The sequence below is a fragment of the Archocentrus centrarchus genome, chromosome 13 (assembly GCF_007364275.1).
Source record: "Archocentrus centrarchus isolate MPI-CPG fArcCen1 chromosome 13, fArcCen1, whole genome shotgun sequence".
Lineage (NCBI taxonomy): Eukaryota > Metazoa > Chordata > Actinopteri > Cichliformes > Cichlidae > Archocentrus > Archocentrus centrarchus.
This window is the reverse complement of record NC_044358.1, coordinates 33,587,942-33,605,779: the sequence shown is the minus strand read 5'-3', so window position 1 is coordinate 33,605,779 and position 17,838 is coordinate 33,587,942. Positions and strand designations below refer to the sequence as shown.

The 17,838-nt window shown below is 41.4% G+C and overlaps 1 protein-coding gene across 2 annotated transcripts in view; it reads left to right on the top strand.

Moving 5' to 3' along the window:
* The window catches only part of lekr1 (Leucine-, glutamate- and lysine-rich protein 1), an 81,209-nt gene that overhangs the window by 58,178 nt on the left and 5,193 nt on the right, over positions 1–17,838 (top strand). For both annotated transcript variants that reach the window (XM_030744881.1, XM_030744880.1), the window contains exons 8-11: positions 601–804; positions 6,254–6,329; positions 10,356–10,520; positions 14,579–14,782. In XM_030744881.1, the coding sequence (XP_030600741.1) occupies positions 601–804; positions 6,254–6,329; positions 10,356–10,520; positions 14,579–14,782 (649 nt within the window). The remainder of the gene's footprint in view (positions 1–600; positions 805–6,253; positions 6,330–10,355; positions 10,521–14,578; positions 14,783–17,838) is intronic.

The following is a 17,838-nucleotide window of genomic DNA, read 5'->3' as shown; positions in this document are numbered from 1 at the left end:
TGAGCCTTCTGTGAATCTGTCCAATTACGCTGAGTTCAAATGGTTTCAAATAGGTTTACTTGAATGTCCCTGTAATTTTCTTTGATATGTTCCTATAAAACTGATAAAAGAGATGAGAACCCATATGTTTCTGTGTTTGAAGCCACTTTGGAGCTCTGTTGAAGTTCTGTTTTTTCCCCCCCAAAAAATGTCATCCTGCTTGTCTGTCTCCTAATTAAGGGAGGAAATCGATGACCAGCCCAAATATTATAGAGAACAAGCATGCTCATTATTTTCTCCTGTGTGTTTTCATGAATGATTACAATGATTTGGTGCTTGTGACACACTTTGTCTAGTTATAGGAAACAAAAACAGTGACTAGAGTCCCAGTTTTAATGGTTTGTCTCACCTACTTGACTCTCGGCTTTGAAAAGCCTGATAAGGCTGAAGAATAAATGGCTTCTCTCTTATCTACCAGACTGTCTCTGGCGCTTACACCCACACCCCGTATAGAGTCACCCTGTGCCACATGTGTTTGGGGATTTGTTGAAAACATGCATTCACACTGCACCTTTCAAGTGCAGTTCCTGTGTGTGCACTCATCCTGTGTCTTTCTGATAGGTTGCAGGTGGAGCTGGAGGAGAAACATGAGAAATGGTTGTCATGCCAACAAAGATGCGATGCCGTACAGAAGCAGCTGTCGACTTGTGACCAGAGAGAGGAGCAGATAAACCGGAAGTACTTTGCAGCTATGGAGGAAGTGACACAACTGAGGAGAGCTCTGGAGAATATCCAGCAAGAAATGAGAGAACTGGAGAGGCAAAGGTGATGATTATGATTCTATTGTATTTATTTCTGCTTTATGGGAGTTAGATACATAAAAAATGGGGGAACAGGGGGTGTGCCATAGGATGGAATCAGGGGCCCCGTAGCTCAGGTGATATACTGTATCATTTCTCATCTTTACACCTATAAACTTTCATGATGGCACCTTGAAAGGTTGTGATTCTGCTGACAAAATCTGTCCACAGACAGCAGCCAAAGTACTTAAAACTGCCTTTATAGTACATTTTACTATGATGAAACACACACACACAGATTCACAAGGTGAAAATAAAATCACCCTCTCTGTGACGGCTGGTAAAAGGTGGCGAAACAAAAGCACTTTTTTTTTTTCTTGCTGCAGACAACTTAACCGCCTCCACCAACCCCCAGTGAGCCATGAAAGGACACGCTGTTCGCTGGTCTTTCTTATACTTCTCACATTACAGACTTTTACTACACATCTGCAGCATCTTATCTTATCACCACCCCTTCTGTGCTTCCTCTTAGCGCGCTACCTGGATCCAGCTTCATCCTCTGTTGACGCACACCCCCAAACACACATTCCACTCTACAGTACGTGCCACACATTATCCTGTCTCTGCCCAATTTAAGCAGAAGTTTATGAATATTTAAATATGTGTTATTTATGCTGTATGTTATCTACAAAGCCATTTAGTAAGCATATGTGAAAAAGACTTAAAAACTAGATTAAAAGTAAAAGGGGCAGCTGTGTAATAAAGTCAAACTTAAAGCCAAATTACTGTCACTGCTTAGTTGCAGCAACAGGGATAATTCACCCCCATTACGTTAACTTGGAACAGCAGCTCTTTAAATAGCTGCTGATGAAAAGCAGTTGTAAAGTGACAGTGAAAGGACGATCTTAGCAGCCAGCGGGCAAAATTTTCCCCAGGCCAGAGTAAGCCTGAGGAGGTGGTGAGATTGCGGGACGGACAACAAGGACAGTGCAGAGGGATGGTGAAGAGAGTAGAAGGTGGCTGGGGAAAGTGAAGGAATTATGGAGAAAGCGAGGATAGAGTGAAAGAAAGAATGAAGGAGGTGGTTGAGGGAGGGAGGTAGGAGGCAAGGAGTGTTTCAGGGAGGAGGGAAGGAGACCGTGACTGTGGTTTCAGTGGTTACTTCACACACTGTCTGGCTTTCGCATGCACACAGCATGGGTCACAGGGGCCACACACAATCTACACGCTCTCTCACACACACACACACACACACACACACACACACACACACACACACACGAAACATGACAGCGTGCACTTGATTCAGTATAACTGACACAAAGTTAAAAACAGAGGGACGGGCTGGAGAGGAAAAGTGGAGGGAGAAGGAGGGAAAAAACACAGTGAAAGTGGCAGAATGTTGGGGGGGGGGGATTTAAAAAGTCAAGAGAGGTCAGGGGTATCTGTGTGCTTCCTCATCCATAAATGGGTGAGGACTTGTTTCAAGTGGTTTCAAGCAGCAGAGTTTTCGTGACAAATATGAACTCAAAAGCGCTCTTTCTACCCCTACAGAGAAGCGGTTTAACACCTCGGGGTTTCCTCATATAGGCTAATAAAAGAATAGAAAAGATTTATTTCAACCGCACATCCAAGATATCTCCTTCATCTGTGTTTACCCCTCTCACTCTCTCTCTTGCTCTCTTTTTTTTTTTTCCTAGCTCGTCTCTTGGTGTACACTTGATCTTCTCAGGGTTTTCTTGGGTGGAAAGTATTATATCATCCTTGTCTGGTTCTTGAACTTTTATTATGGCTCTCCGTCCTTTTATTAACAGTTCATAAATTGCTATTGCTGTAAATTCATTTCTTTCTTCTTTTTTTTTTTTTTAACAAGGCAGACCATTTGTGCTTTGAAAGCATTGAAAGTCTGGATGAGTGTTAGAAGATTCTAGTCTTTTAAATTTTAATCATCTTTCCAGGTGGAGAGTCATGTCCCTGAGGATGTATTATGTCAGCGGAGATTCCTGTTAGCTGTTGAGCTACTTTGTTTATTCACAAACGCACACAAAAAAAGTTGAAATTGCCTTTGTGATGTGCTGCACATCATTTGAGTTCTTTGTCTGCGTGTGTGCGCGCAGATTTTATCAGCGCAAAGTAGGCAAATAGAGTGTACCTTTTGATGAGGCAGCAGCCACAGCGCACACAGGCACACACACACACTCGCTGCGCACAAACGCATTTGCCTGCCCTTAAAAGCAGCCTGGCGTGTGAGTGAATGAGAGAGTGTTCCCGGATTTTCCCATCATTCCTCCCTGTAATCCCCCCAGACCTCCTTCTGAGGGCTGAACTTGCACGCTCATGCTCCCCGGGGGGTCACACATGCCAACAGATGCACACGCATGCACGCACACACTCACTGCAAATTTAAAAGGTCCAGTAGGCTGCATAACTGCAGGGGTCTACTTATTTGATAATCAGAGGGGAATTATATCTGACAGTGAGACGCATATACGCGCTGCTGAAAACACTCACATAAAGGCATACACAAATACTGTATGCATCAGCAGTTTGTTACATATTAAGTCTTCAGCTTCATAAAACTGTCAAATCCTCACTTGGAGGGTTGTTTTTCACCAGCTAAGCTGAAAAACGTCTGCAGGCTTTGCTTTGAAAACACACATAGTCAAAAAAAAACCCTAATTTTCTCAGTTGTGTAGAGTTGTGCAAGCTGTACAGTGTATGAAATCTATAATACTTGCCTGAACAGCTTCATATAAGCACAGTGGCCATATGACACTCTTCTCTACAGCAACTCGGGTTATCAGTCACGGCACATTTAAACTGACACTTGAAACATGTTTCGATTAGATTAACGTCATTTAATCTGTTCAAAATATCCCTGCCTTGTCGCTGCTGCCCAGGACGCTGCAGTGACACTGAAACCACCAACTGACGGCTCGTTTGCTAGAAAGATATCTTAAGCTACAGTTGCTGCCTGTTTGTGGGCCTTTCTGGATTCTGGAATTTAATAAGTGAAAAGTTGCTCTACTGAGTTGCAATCAAGTGGCCATTGAAAAATATAATTATAAATTCCATTTCTCTGCGTCTTTGCTTCATGGGTTGCTTTGAGTCAGTATCCATTTGCACTGTGAAGTGCTGTCTGATCCGTATTCGGAGCATCTGGCTGAATCTGAGCACACTTTACAATTCATCCTGCTGCATCCATCGGCAGTCACATCATCAATAAACTCTGGTGAGCCCGTGCAGGCTCTTTTAGATATTTTTTGGTAGACTCTAATCTGACCTTCTTGTTCACTGTAACCAATGGTTTGCACCTTGCTGTAAATTCCTGTATTTACATTCATGAATGCATCTCTTAATTATAGACCTTAACAATGATAGTCCTACCTTTTTGGGAGTGTTTGTCTTGGAACAGCTGTGTGGCAGGCAGAGTAGGACCCAACTGCGTCATCCACCTTAATTGTTTTCTGTGGTCTTTCAGGCTTTTTGCTGTTGCTGAGCTGCTCAGTGCACTCATTCTTTTAAAGAATGAACCAGTGCTGCTTGCCATTTGTATAATTCCTTTTGAGCCTCTGAAAATGCGGGACCTTTTATAAAATGGCTGTAATTCAAGTTTTTTTTTTTTGTAAAACCCCTTGAATTAAAGCTGAAGGTCTGCATTTCAATCACATTCATGATTGCTTGATTTTAGATCCACGGTGGTGGTGTACAGAGGCAAAACTACAAAAACTGTCTCTGAACTGTCCAGCAAATTATGAACCTGACTGTAATTATCTCTCAGCGTCACTTTGACAACAAATACTTTCTTGTCCTTCACACTGAAACAGGTAGAAGTATTGATCTAATATTTATATGATTACAAATTTCCAGTTGTCTTGAACTGATTGGAAATACTTTGGACTGTCTGCTTCTTTATGTATTTTCATCCTGGTGGAATTGTGCAAAGACTGTGGATGTTGAGCTCTGGGCTCTTTTTTGTCATTAATGTGGTGCAGTGGGTGCTGTGAGTGGACTGCAAGTGCTAAAAAATACTGCAGTTTTTTTTTTCATATATCTTGGGGGCTTTAAGCAGATGGTTTATGCTCTGGTTATGTGGAGTGTACAGTGTGATGAAATGGGTCTGCATTTTTTTAAAGGTATGAATTTCAAACATACCTCTAAAAAAAAATGCTTGCATACTTTCTTAATACTTGTATAAGAGCGCACCTCCTCAAATTAAATTAAATCCTTTTGCAAAGCTGGAACACATTTAAATGGGAGTCAGATCTTGGCCTCAAACTGGCCACTCTTGGGGATTGTTCATCCTTGTCTCTCTGTCTGCATCTATTTTTGTGCTTCGTTGTATTTGTGTGTGTGTGTGTGTGTGTGTGTGTGTGTGTGTGTGTGTGTGTGTGTGTGTGTGTGTGTGTGTGTGTGTGTGTGTGTGTGTGTGTGTGTGTGTGTGGGGTGAGTAGGCTGATGCGATTAGCCAGACCCAGTGGAGTGAATAATATTGTGTCTGCCTCAAACAGGAAGAGATGGAATATAGCCGTTGCTCTTTATTATTATACTGTAGTTCATCTACACCGCAGTCAGCTATGGACAGAGTCGTCTGTGTGCATGCTTGCACACACAGATATCGCCCAACGCAAACACTTTTCTTATACAGATGATTCCACTTACGCAACACACTGTAAGTCATTGTCGTGTAGGCCTTAATCTTTTTTATGCATGTGTGAATTCTCATGCCACTTGTGTGTGTTTGTGCATGTGCCACAACGTCTTTGGTCTTATTAATTTAGCTAAGATTCATATCTGTCCACAGGAATCACCGATTTTTGTTTTCTAAGCCTTGATGTTGCTCAGGGTTTTCTCAGAGAGCCTGTTCTGCAAATTACTTTGTATAAATATTTAAAAAAAAAAAAAAAAAAAAAAGGGCCAGCTCAGTTTTGGCCTTGAATTTTATGCTCCTTCACATCTTATCAGGCAGGCCAGCTGCTGAAATGACATATGATATTTGGACACAAGATCAACAAATCAGTGAGATTTACCCTTTCTAGCTGTCTCAGCTTTATCGCCCACATTCTTTCTTTCTTTTGGAGCTTTTTGTCTGTATATAGGCTATACTGTAGGTGGTTTATGTGTGTATTTTTGTCACTCTATGCTTGGATTTCTTCATTTACAGAGTGTAAATGAAGTCTTTGTCAGAATGAAAAGCCTTTGATGCACACAGTCTGGTTTTAGGACCAGATGGCTGTTTGCATCTGCTGTATCAAGTAAGGAGAGGAGTTATCTAGTCCTAGGGCAGTTGTTATTTGAACATGGTTTCAGATGTTGCAGTTGACCTGATGGTACCCCCCCTCCCCCTACGCAGAGGATCCTTGCTTACTGTTGCAATGTTTTGATAAAGGGAGAAAAATTGCGTTATATGTGCAATATATCATTTTTATTGCAAAGCAAGTTATTTTTAATGAGTGAACTGTATGTGTTTACAGGGATATTATGCTAGAGTCTCATGGCAGAGCCCTGACTATGATGAAGGAAGACTTCACTCAGCAACTGGCCACGAAGGTAACTCTTAATTAATATGAACAGCAACTTTTTTTTAATATTGATTACACAACAATAGAAAAGATGCTTAGCAGGTATGCAGTAAGCCAGCGTGTGGTGTGATCCAGGCCTTTTTTCAGAGGATTAGTATTTACTCCACCCTCTGTTTTGTGAAAATGCCCCATTTGTCTCCATACTGCACTGCACAGGGCCGTGAGCAGCCTAGCAGCTGCCTGGCATCTTTAGTTTGCCTGATCAGTTTGATGTGGTCAAACATTTACAGGAACATGGCGCAGATGAATTGTGTGGGGGACAAGATTAATACCAGCCCTATAAAATAAACACAGTCTTAGACGCATGGTCAGCAGTAGATGACAAGAGATGTAATTTGTACCGTGCATTGTTTTAATTTTGTATAATGAAATTAAAATGGTGACTGTGAGTGCATCGGTTTATGGGTTAGTTCCTGTGTGTTGAAGTAAAGAGACATTTAGGAGAGCATCCAAGCTGCTGTCACAGTTCAAAGGAGTCTAATATGGAGAATCCTGACACACACACACACACACACACACATACACACACACACATACACAATGTGGATAACATTACGAGACTCCAGGACCACCAGCCTGTTTAACACCAGATAAACTGAACACATTAACATGCATGCACACAAAATCAATCTGTCTTAATAGTCTGGCAGCAGGCTGTTTGACTGGTGGCAAAAAGTCACTGAGGTTTAGCTGTATGTCACAACAGAGACGGCATTTCACAGGGGGAAAAAAAAAGGAAATTAAGCTGCTTTCATATTTTGTTTCTGTCTCATTTCCTTCTTTTTTGTTTTTGCCAATTAATGTATATATGAGAAAATACAGATGCACATTCAGCAGTGCTGCACCGTTGCTTATGACAGATTGCGACCAAAATGTTTGTGAACAGACAGGAATCACAGAAGCATGTTTTACTTGATATATACACACCTTCACTGCGACCCCGGCTCTGCCGCACCCTTAAGACACATTTATGCCCATGAATCGCACCACAGAAAACTCACTCACTCTTTAAACCTCTGTTCGTAACACTATGCCAGAGGTTGAAAAATTGTCTTACTCTGAAGTTACATTAACAGAGATTTATGGTGCTGCTGGTGTTCTGCCTGTTCAGTCTGTAAAGACCCCCCCCCCCCCCCCCCCCCCCCCCCGTCAGCCATTTCTGTCGTTAGAACATCTGTCTGTCTGTCAGCACATCTGTTAAGGAGCTGAAAAGAGAGTGGATGAACAATCTGTTTTCGCTAGGCTGACTAACAGCAGAAAATTACTTGGCAAAAATAGTTTTCACGTAGGCTCAGCAGGAAGAAATCAGCATTGTTTGTTATGTATTGATTAACCGATTTTACAGCAAAGGCCTGCAGTGAAACTAGAAAGCTTGTGAAGTTGCCGATTGCCTTCGGAGAGCTTTGGTCAATCATTGCAGAGCTCCTTAAAAGGTTTTTCAACAGAAAACTGCTGAATATTTGTGATATTGAAATGACTTCCTCTGAAGAAAACTCTTTATTAATTCCATCAAAGGAAAACAGAAATTGAGGGGCAACACAAACAACGACCAACAAAACACTTTCTAAAATTACAGTCAGGTTCATAATTTGTTAGATGGAGACACAATTTTTACAGTTTTGCCTCTGTACACCATCACAGTGGATTTTAAATGAGAATTTAAAATTTGATTGAACCACGAACTTTCAGCTTTAATTCAAGGGGTTTTACAAAAATTTTGCATTAAATGTTTTGGAATTACAGCCATTTTGATACATAGTCCCCCATTTTCAGAGGCTCAAAATTGACTGGACAATTGACTGACACGCAGAGACCTGTTCCCTGGTTATTTCATGACAAATGAAGAAGGTATAATATCTGAAGATGACTCAAAGTGTTGAATTTGTATTTTATAGATTTTCACTGTACTTTTAAATATGGGGCCCAAAGAGATGTCAGCACAAGTGAGGGAGGCCATCATGAGGCTGAAAACACGATAAACCTTTCAGAGACACAATCTTTAGCCATCTTTCCATCCTTTCTCTTCCTCTTATCCTTTTCAGGGTTGCAGGGAGGCAGGGTACACTCTATACAGGTCGCCAGCCTGTCGCAGGGCAGACAAACAACCATTCACACCTATGGGCAATTTAGAATCACCAGTTAACCTAACCCCACTAGATGCATGTCTTTAGACTGTGGGAGGAACGTGGAGAACCCGCGCAGACACGTGGAGAACGTGCAAACTCCACATAGAAAGGGCCGGGCCAAGGTCGATTCAAACCCAGACCTTCTTTCCATGAGGCAGCAGTGCTAACCACCGCACCACCATGGATAAAGACCCAAAGTATACTCCAAAGACAACCCAAGAGTCACCTGATCTCTACCCATCAGAGCATCTCTTCAGTTCCTATAGATGGCTGCAGTAAAGGCCAGGCAGGGCATCTCAAGGGAGGAAGCAGTGTTTGGTGATGTCCGTGGATTCTAGACTTCAGGCAGTCATTGACTGCAAAGGATTGTCATCCAAGTATTAAAAACAATCCTTATATTTAAAAATATATGACTTTGTTCACTTAATTTTGAACCTCTGGAAAATTTGGGACTGTGTATAAACATGGCTGTAATTCATAAACAGTTGATGCTAATTTTTTTCCCAAAGCCCCTTGAATTAAAGCTGTCAGCACTTCAATTGCAGAATTGTTTTAGGCATTGTACTCTGAAGCCTTAAAAAAAAGTGCCAGATACAAATGTAGCAGTTGAACACAAATAGCATAAATACACATAGATGTGAAGACGCTGACACACACTTGATTTGCACTAAGACACTTCCCGCACAAACATCCATATGGGTTATTGTTCATTCTGGGCTTCCTGATTTCACATGAATTTATACCCATGAAAAGGAAGCGGCCACTCTGGTGCGCTTTTTAAATACAAACGACAGCTGTGTACATACACACACACACTCGCTCACAAAAGGATATACACATACAAACCATCCATGCTCTTCACACGTACATTCAGCCAGCAAAGAGGAAGTGGTGTTTTCTCATTTCATCCAACACACGCAATCTTAGTCTCTCATACAGTTTAACAAACCAAAACCATAATATGCATGCACGCACAAGGTCAAATACACACATTTTCACACGCCAATCTGCCCTTTTATTTTTCTCTGACACCCACAGCCACTATTTTTCTTGCACTTGAAGGCAAAAATGCACACAGACACATGCACCAGATAAACACATACAAAGTCACAATGGTCCCAGTCCCTGGCACTGGTGCTTGCTTTGTCTGATCTCTTGTGCTGGTGGAAAGAAAACAAGGTGGCCTTGGCCAAGCCTGGCTAAAAATATGTCGCATGCAACTCTGGTCCCGCTCTCAAAGCTGGTGTTTTATGTTCCAGCAATTCTTTTTTGGACTGCGAGAGTATTGTGACAAGGCCAGTCACACTGCTATCATTGTGGCACTCTCTAACAAAGCGTTCCTCTCACATAGTATGAAAGGAGTTAAGACATTGTCTCTGTTTTGAGCTTGCATCACCCCTGAAATGTAATACAACATGGAACAATACGGCGTTTGTTAAAAGTATCTAATTAGATGTTAGATATTTACTAGTGAAGAGGCAGATAAGAACTGAAAGAGAGGAATTACATTTAGCACAACTTTGTGTGGGGTTTGCTGGCCACACATTTTCAGGTTGCATGTTTGTTGTTTGATATACCAGTTTTATTATTTTCTGTCTGTGTCTTGCTCTTTTTTTTTTTTTGTTACGCTGACAAAACCTTGCGTGACCTTCCTCCTTCCTGTTTGTGTGACGAAGAGCTCCACACTTGATCTGAATCAGAGGCCGGTCTGAGGACGTTCTTTGTCTCAATGACAAAGTCTCTTTCTGTCTTAATTAGCAGTGCCATTGTGCAAGTGCAGTACTGTTGTCATTATTGTATGTAAGCATAAATGTGTCTAAGCTGGTCTTGTGTAAATGTTTTCTTTGTGTTTGCCTCTAATTTTCTAGCTGTCTGCTTCCTTAGAAGAGCAGAGATCCCAGAGTTCATTGCACCTGAGGGAGCAGATGGAGAAGCTTCGCAGGGAGGTGGACCTACAGCTGACAGCTGACAGGAAGAAGAACCAGTTACTGCTTCTACAGTGCCAACAAGGCAGGTCCCAGCTTCAGCAGAAGGTGCATAGGTGTTAGGCAAACGTGACCATTAAGCGCATCACATTCCAATACATAAATGGGAGCAAAATGCATGTAGCTCTTAAAGCCTTTGTTCAAAAATATTGAGCTTTTGTGGTTGTCCTTTTCTGTTTTTTTGTTTTTTTGCCTTTATATCTCATCTTTCATTCACTGTATTATGAGAAAGAAATCTGAACAGATGGCAAGCAGACAGATTATTCTGAAGTTGCAGATAAGAGGACAGAGCATGTGCTTCGCTGAGTACATCCATCGTTCTTGTGTTCTCTTTTGTAATTTGCCATCTGTCAACTTTTTCCTTTCTCTTTTGGCCACTTTACTTCTCTGTGTGTCTATCTTTGTTTGTTTTCTCTCTGTGACTTTGCGACCTCAAGAAATGTAAGACCAGGATCTGCTTGCACCAGCTTTTTGTAAAACTTAGTTTCTGTGTAAAGTTCCTTGTAAGTAGTAGCTCATTTCAAAGTGTGGGAATACATGTTGGATTTTGCACTCCCTGTAGCTGGCAAGTTGTTGGTGTGGTGATTTTATCAGTCTCTCACATCATGTGGATGAATTTTGGCCCACTCTTCTTAAAACGTTGCTTCGGTTCACTGATGTTTGGAGCCGTTTATTTGTGCACAGCTTTCTTAAGGTCCCACCACAACATTTCGATCAGGTTGAGGACTGGACTTTGACTGATCCATTGTAGCACCTTGATTCTTTTCTTTTTCAGCCATTCTGTTGTAGATTTGCTGCTGTGCTTGGGATCATTGTCCTGTTGTGTGACCCAGTTTGGGCCAACTGTTGGATACTTTTGTATACAGTAAACACAATAACTGCAAGGTGCCCTGGTCCTGTCGCTACAAAAGAAACCCAAATCATCACCCTTCCACCACCGTGCTTGACAGTTGGTTTGAAGTGTATTTAAAGCTGAGATGTGTCTCTTGGATTTTTAAAAATAATTTAAGTGCATATCAGCCCTTCACTGCTACTTTCCCTCTTAGGCTCCAATAACCCAAGCCTAAAAACCAGTTGGTGACACCATTGCAACCTCTATTTACTAAGAAATAATGTGTATTCCCCAACCATTCGGCGAGTGGTTGCTGGAGGTTGCTAGCTGTCACGTGGTGAAATTGATTGCAAAGAAAGTACTGCACCAAGAACCTCCTTGCAGCTGCTTTGGTCACTAGCAGATTGTCAGAGTCGCCCCTAATTTGCACGAATGATGCCAACTTCTCCACAAACACTAGCCAACTAAGTACTAACTGCTCACCCTAGCAGTAGTGAAACCTGAAGAAATGTGACACAAACCAGAAATAGTGAACATTTGCCTTCAAAGTAAAAGATGTACCTTTTGAAATGTGTTGGTTGCAGAGGTAAGGTCCAACTTATAGTTTGAATGCAAATGTTTTTCCATTCCTAGTTTGTGTCTCACTTTTCACAGTTTCACAACCAGTCTGGGAGTAGTTGGTGAATGTTTGCAGACAAATTGGCATCTACTGTGCAAAATGTGGGCGAGCACAGTAAGCTGCTAGTGACCAAAGCAATTCAATTCAATTTTATTTATATAGCGCCAAATCACAACAGTCGCCTCAAGGTGCTTTATTTTGTAAGGTTAAGACCCTACGATTGCAAGGAGGTTTTCGGTGCTGTACTATATACCTCGCAACCATTTTTACCTAGTGACTGCCAGCAGTGTCTAACAGCCGCTTACTAGTCAGTCACTGATTGGTCTCTAGGTCCATGTGGATGAGGCTTTTGCAATTGATTTCACAGCAACTGCCAGCAGCCACTTACAGATGGTCAGGAAATACACCTTTTCCTCTCTCGACCTTTAGTTGCCACATGCTCACCAACAGGCCTCTAAGCCTGTGTGACTGAGGCCTTAATTCCTATGAAAGGAGTAAGGGTAGCCTTTATTTTTCACACACTGCTTCTGCGTTTTGCTTATTTATTGTTAAATCAGTACTGACACGGTGCAATATATCATGTGTTGTTGTTCATCTGAGGTTGTATATAAATTTGCCTAACTTTAAAGATGCAGTAAGTGAGTATTTTATTACATCCTGATATATAAAACTGTGACTGTAAAACTAATTATGACACAGAATTACAAGAAAATACTGGGATTTGTGCAGTCATTGCTCATTATTCATTACATGTGGTCACCTTGAGGTGACGTTGTGATTTAGCACTATATAAATAAAATTGAATTGAATTGAATTGGTCTGATTTTGGCCGCCTCCTGGGTGAGGTGTTCCGGGCATGTCCCACCGGGAAGAGGCCCCGTGGTAGACCCAGGACACGCTGGAGAGATTATGTATCTCGGCTGGCCTGGGAACGCCTTGGGGTCCCTCCGGATGAGCTGGAGGAGGTGGCTGGGGAGAGGGAAGCCTGGGCTTCTCTGCTTAGGCTTCTGCCCCCGCGACCCGGCCCCGGATAAGCGGAAGAAAATGGATGGATGGATGGTCTGATTTTGATCTAAGTCACAATGATAAAGAAACATAATGTGACTAAGCTAATCATTCAAAACAATGGTAATAATTCTTTTTTCTTATTGAACACATTGTGCAGGCTGAAAGAAGCAAATGAACCACTGAATTTGGTAACTTGTAGAAGTTCTTCTAGCTGTTGATGAGACTTGCATAACAACAAAGAGGAGTCTTAGACTATTTCTTAGACTGTAGTCTTAGACTGACTATATCAGTTCCATGACAGTTTATAGAAGGCCTTCATTAAATAACCCTCAGTTCATGCAACAGCATCTCAGTTTCATAAAAGTATGACTCAGTCATTCCAAAACATGAATTTTCTTCTTTTCCAGTCATTCTGTTGATTTATTTTATACTGGTTATTATTTTGTGGCATTGTCGGGTCATCGACTGCTGCCCTGCTATTCTCCAGTAAATATTTTAATGCAATTTTCAATTAATTCTTCCTTCGGTGAATTCAGGCTGTCCGAGCCCTGTGTTAGAAAAGTAGTCCTCAACCATGAAGCTGCCTCCACCTTGCTTCACAGTTACGATGAGTCTGGTGTTGGTGAGCAGTGCCTTTGTCCAATTGTACATTTGTGCCAGAAAGATAAATGTTTTTATCATCTGTCTGCAGAACACTGACCCAAAAATTGTCGCAGTACATCACATTTTTTATTTCACTGGGCAGTGGTTTCCTTCCCAGCGGCCATCGATAAACACCATTATTTTTTTTTTCACCTCTTTGGGATTGCACATTGCGGTCTTGGTGTGATCTTTGCACTGGGGCAGCCTGCTGTAGAGAACAGCAACTGATTCTAGTGCTGATTTTCCTCCATTTGTAAACAGTGTTGTCTTATTGTGGATTGCTGAACACCCAGGTCTTAAGGAGTGCTTTTTCAGCATTTCTAGTTTTTAAGCATAAGTTTTATGTCAGTAATTATATTTTGTTGGCATTTATTTATCTCATCTCCCTACTTAAATTAGCTGTCGGAAAACTCCTAGCACAGAAGTTCACTTCCTTTTTCCAGCTTCAGCTGAGAATGATTGCTCTGTCAGATTTTAAATCCAGACAGTTGATGTGAGATAACAGTAAATAATGACACATAGGTTAGCAGGTTTCCCCCACTCATAAATATATATCCGCCCACATCAAAACTGCTGACACTATGAGACAGCAACAAAACACAAAACAGACTTAAGATCACAAATCTGACAAGCAGGGAATTTGCCCAGCGTAGTAAAACGCTAAATTTCCCCCCTCAAGCTCTTCAGCTCCTACTGTGTCTGTCACTGCTAATTCCCCTCCTACCCACTTCTTGAACAAAGTCTAGACGAGGTCAAAGAAAACATGTCCCCAATATATGAAGCAGAAACGCTTGAAGCTTTTCCACTTTCATGCCGCCTCGATTTCCCTCTAATCCTTGAAAGATATTTTAATGAGTCAGTCTGAAAATTGCAAAATGCCAAAGAGCATTATTTCAGCAGACCCACATCTTAAAACTCTCCTGTCCTGCTTAAATAGTTTTTTATTTTTGTTTACTATAAATAACTGTTTATATTAACAGACTGAAATCTTATCTTCTTATCTAGTTGGAGGAGAGTGAAATGAAGCTTCAGGAACTGCAAGAGGACCTGCAGAAAGAGAGGAGGAGCAGGGAGGACGAGAGGCGAACGCAATATGAGGAGAGGAGGAGGAAAGAGGAGGAGATACACAATCAGGCGACAGTGCATCTGAGCCAGGCTAAAGCAGAAATAGAGCTGATAACTGCGAAGAATGCTGAACTACAAGAAGAGGTGTGTGCATGGTATTGTCTGACCATCGATGTTGCAAAAGTTTCTCAGTTGTTTGGGCTTCAGATGAATATGAAAAACAGAAAATGTGCATTTGAGAACAAAGATATTTGCATTGGCTTCACATATTCCACCGGTGCATTTGTGTGTAATCCCTCTTCACACAGGGCTGGATTACATTAATTAAGTGTGTATTTACATTAGCTTGATCACAGTGGAAGGAAGTGAGTGAGAAAGTTTAAGTTGAAGAGAGAGGGACAGAGTTCTTATTTGCTTTGGCAGCAGAGTGCGCAGTGATGGATTTCTGCGCCAGGGCGTTTCAAATGGAGCTGAATTAAATTGCGAAGTAACACATAAAGAGATGGAAGCAGTGCAAAGAGGAAGCAGGATGGGGTGTACATAGAAAAAGTTCAAATGGAGGAATGAATAAAAGAGGGCCACTGTGTGTGCGTGTGTTTGAGGGAGTGAATGAAAGATAGTGAGGGAGCAAATTTTATGAGCAAGAACAAAGACGGGACAGGAAGGAGAGCTTCCTGTAGTGATGAGCAGAACTGACTTTGCCAAACATTTTGTGTGAATGTGTAGATGTGGATATGTCTTTGTGTGTGTGTGTGTGTGTGTGTGTGTGTGTGTGTGTGTGTGTGTGTGTGTGTGTGTGTGGGAGACACATAAGGGGCATTCTTGAGAGGAGCAGGACGCACACACACAAACAAACACATCTCACATTTTTAGGATGTGTTTCCCTCCAGCTGAACTTCCCTCGGTTGTTGTTTAACTTTTGTTTTGTGTGTGTGTGTGTGTGTGTGTGTGTGTGTGTGTGTGTGTGTGTGTGTGCGTGTGTGTGTTTATCCTGCAGCTTTATTGAATTACTGAATATCGCTTTTGCATCATTATTTTGCTTTCTGGGCAATTTTGTTTCAGAAACTTATAATTAAATATCATTTTTTGCCACTTGGGGCTCACACAACAAGCTGAAAACACAACATAAACATTGTAACACTGCTTAGATAATGGATAATGTGTTACATATTCAGCAGTGTTGGAGCAATATTATCATTTATTTGTCTGATTTTCTCTGATTTTTTTTTTTTTTACTTTTTCTTTTTTAACATTTAGTTACATCTAGAGCTATGTCTATTTGCTGTTTGGTATCAAAACCAGCACACCTTCAGAGTCTGCCAGATTTTTCTTCCTAAAACATTTAGCTACTTAAAATAGTTTACAAAGGAGGAGGACCCAAACACTGGACACAAGGAGGCATTGTCCAAAAACCCAAAAGTTTTATTCCAGGCAAAGGTCACACACATAGGCAGTCAGCGAAGGGGGAGGTAAATGACAGAGTCCAAAAAAGTACTGCAAAAGTCATATGTGAAGAAGCCAACCAGGAATACAAGGACATTTTTGAAAGAAAAAAAGAAGGGAAATGCCTGGAAAGCTTGACTCTGGACAGAAAAGTTTTGGCAACTGTAAGGTGAACAATGGTTGGTATATATACTGAAGAGACTGTTTGGCTAATTGAACACAGGCAGTACATAAAAAGCAGGAAAATAGAGCAAAGGGCAAAAGTAAACCAGCTGGAATGTACATGAACAATTAAAATGGGAAATACCTAAAAAAAACAAAAAAGAATTTTCTGTCTGAGGACACCTCTGACATTACAAGAAGTAATTAGAGCCACTGTTAGTATATAAGTATTCATTAGTGCAGCTCTAAACTTCTAATCTTCAGTTGAAACACACTGCTGAACAGGAGGGGGCACACTGTATGAAAAGACATGCCACGCTTTGAACTGCAGTAGTTTAAAGCAATATCAGTGAAGTAATAAACGAGGAAGAAAAAGCGCTTCAGGATCATTTATTTTGCACTTTTATTTTAACTGTTTACTGTCCATAGCTAAAGAAAATGCATTACAGACTGTGAAAAATACGTGTGTACATTTTTTAAGTTGTTAATGTTCAATTAGAACTTCAAAGTACAAGTAAGATTCACAGAAGAGTCATCAGACGAGGCCCGTCCATTCCTACAAAGGTCGTTAAGTCAAGTCATCTTCTTCTCATCACTTAATTGCCTTGGTTTCCTTTGCATGAATGTCTCATTCATGCAGCTGAGCTTTGTATCGCTACAATCTGTCAGCCCTCTAATGACCCTCCCCCCTCTTTCTGTCCGCCCACTGTCTCTTCAACGACCTCCCGTTCAGAGTGCCTGTCCACACAGGTTAAGCCAGTTCAAGGTGTCCCTATGCCAATTTCACAGCTGACATGCTCTTTTAATGTCATCCGTGGACCTTCAGCACAGTGGCTCTTTCCCCCCACCACCCTGTCTTTCTGTTCTTTTTCATCATATTTAAAGGGGCCATATTTTACTGTGCTATGTCTGTAGTTAAAGCACGCCAGTTCCTCTTTCTTATTCAAACCCAAGCTTTCATCATCCTTTATAAAAGCGGTATTGATCTGTCTAATTTGGAAATGTTTGTGTCTGTGTTGGTTACAGATCACTGGGTTTTGATTATGAACTTGTTATATCATTACGCCATTCTGTTGCTAAAATACTGTTGCAGTGTCTGGGCATCTTCCTCAAGTGTTTGACCATCAGTGACCTTTCACCAACAGTCATGTTGGGTCAAGAATCTGAGAAATTTTATCTAGCCAGTCACTTGTGGATTTTAGATTTTTAGGTCTTATTAAAAAGTAAAAAAAAACACACACACACACAGACAGACACAGACACACACACACACACACACACACATACACACATACACACATACACACACACACACACACACACACACACACACACACACACACACACACACACACACACACAAAGATCATCTGGAGAAAAACAGGGTTTGTTCCAAAGCAGTTTATTGAGCTTCTACAAAAAAGAGCAGAGTCAGCAGATAAAGAAGCAAAAACGCCCCCGGGGTGTATGCCATAAGCACATGCACCAACAGAGGAAATGTCAGACAGAGGCAGACTAACTTTGGCCCTCCTGGATCCTCACTTAAATAGCGCAAAGTGCCACTGACTCCTCCTGTCTTTGCTATTTAACCATAA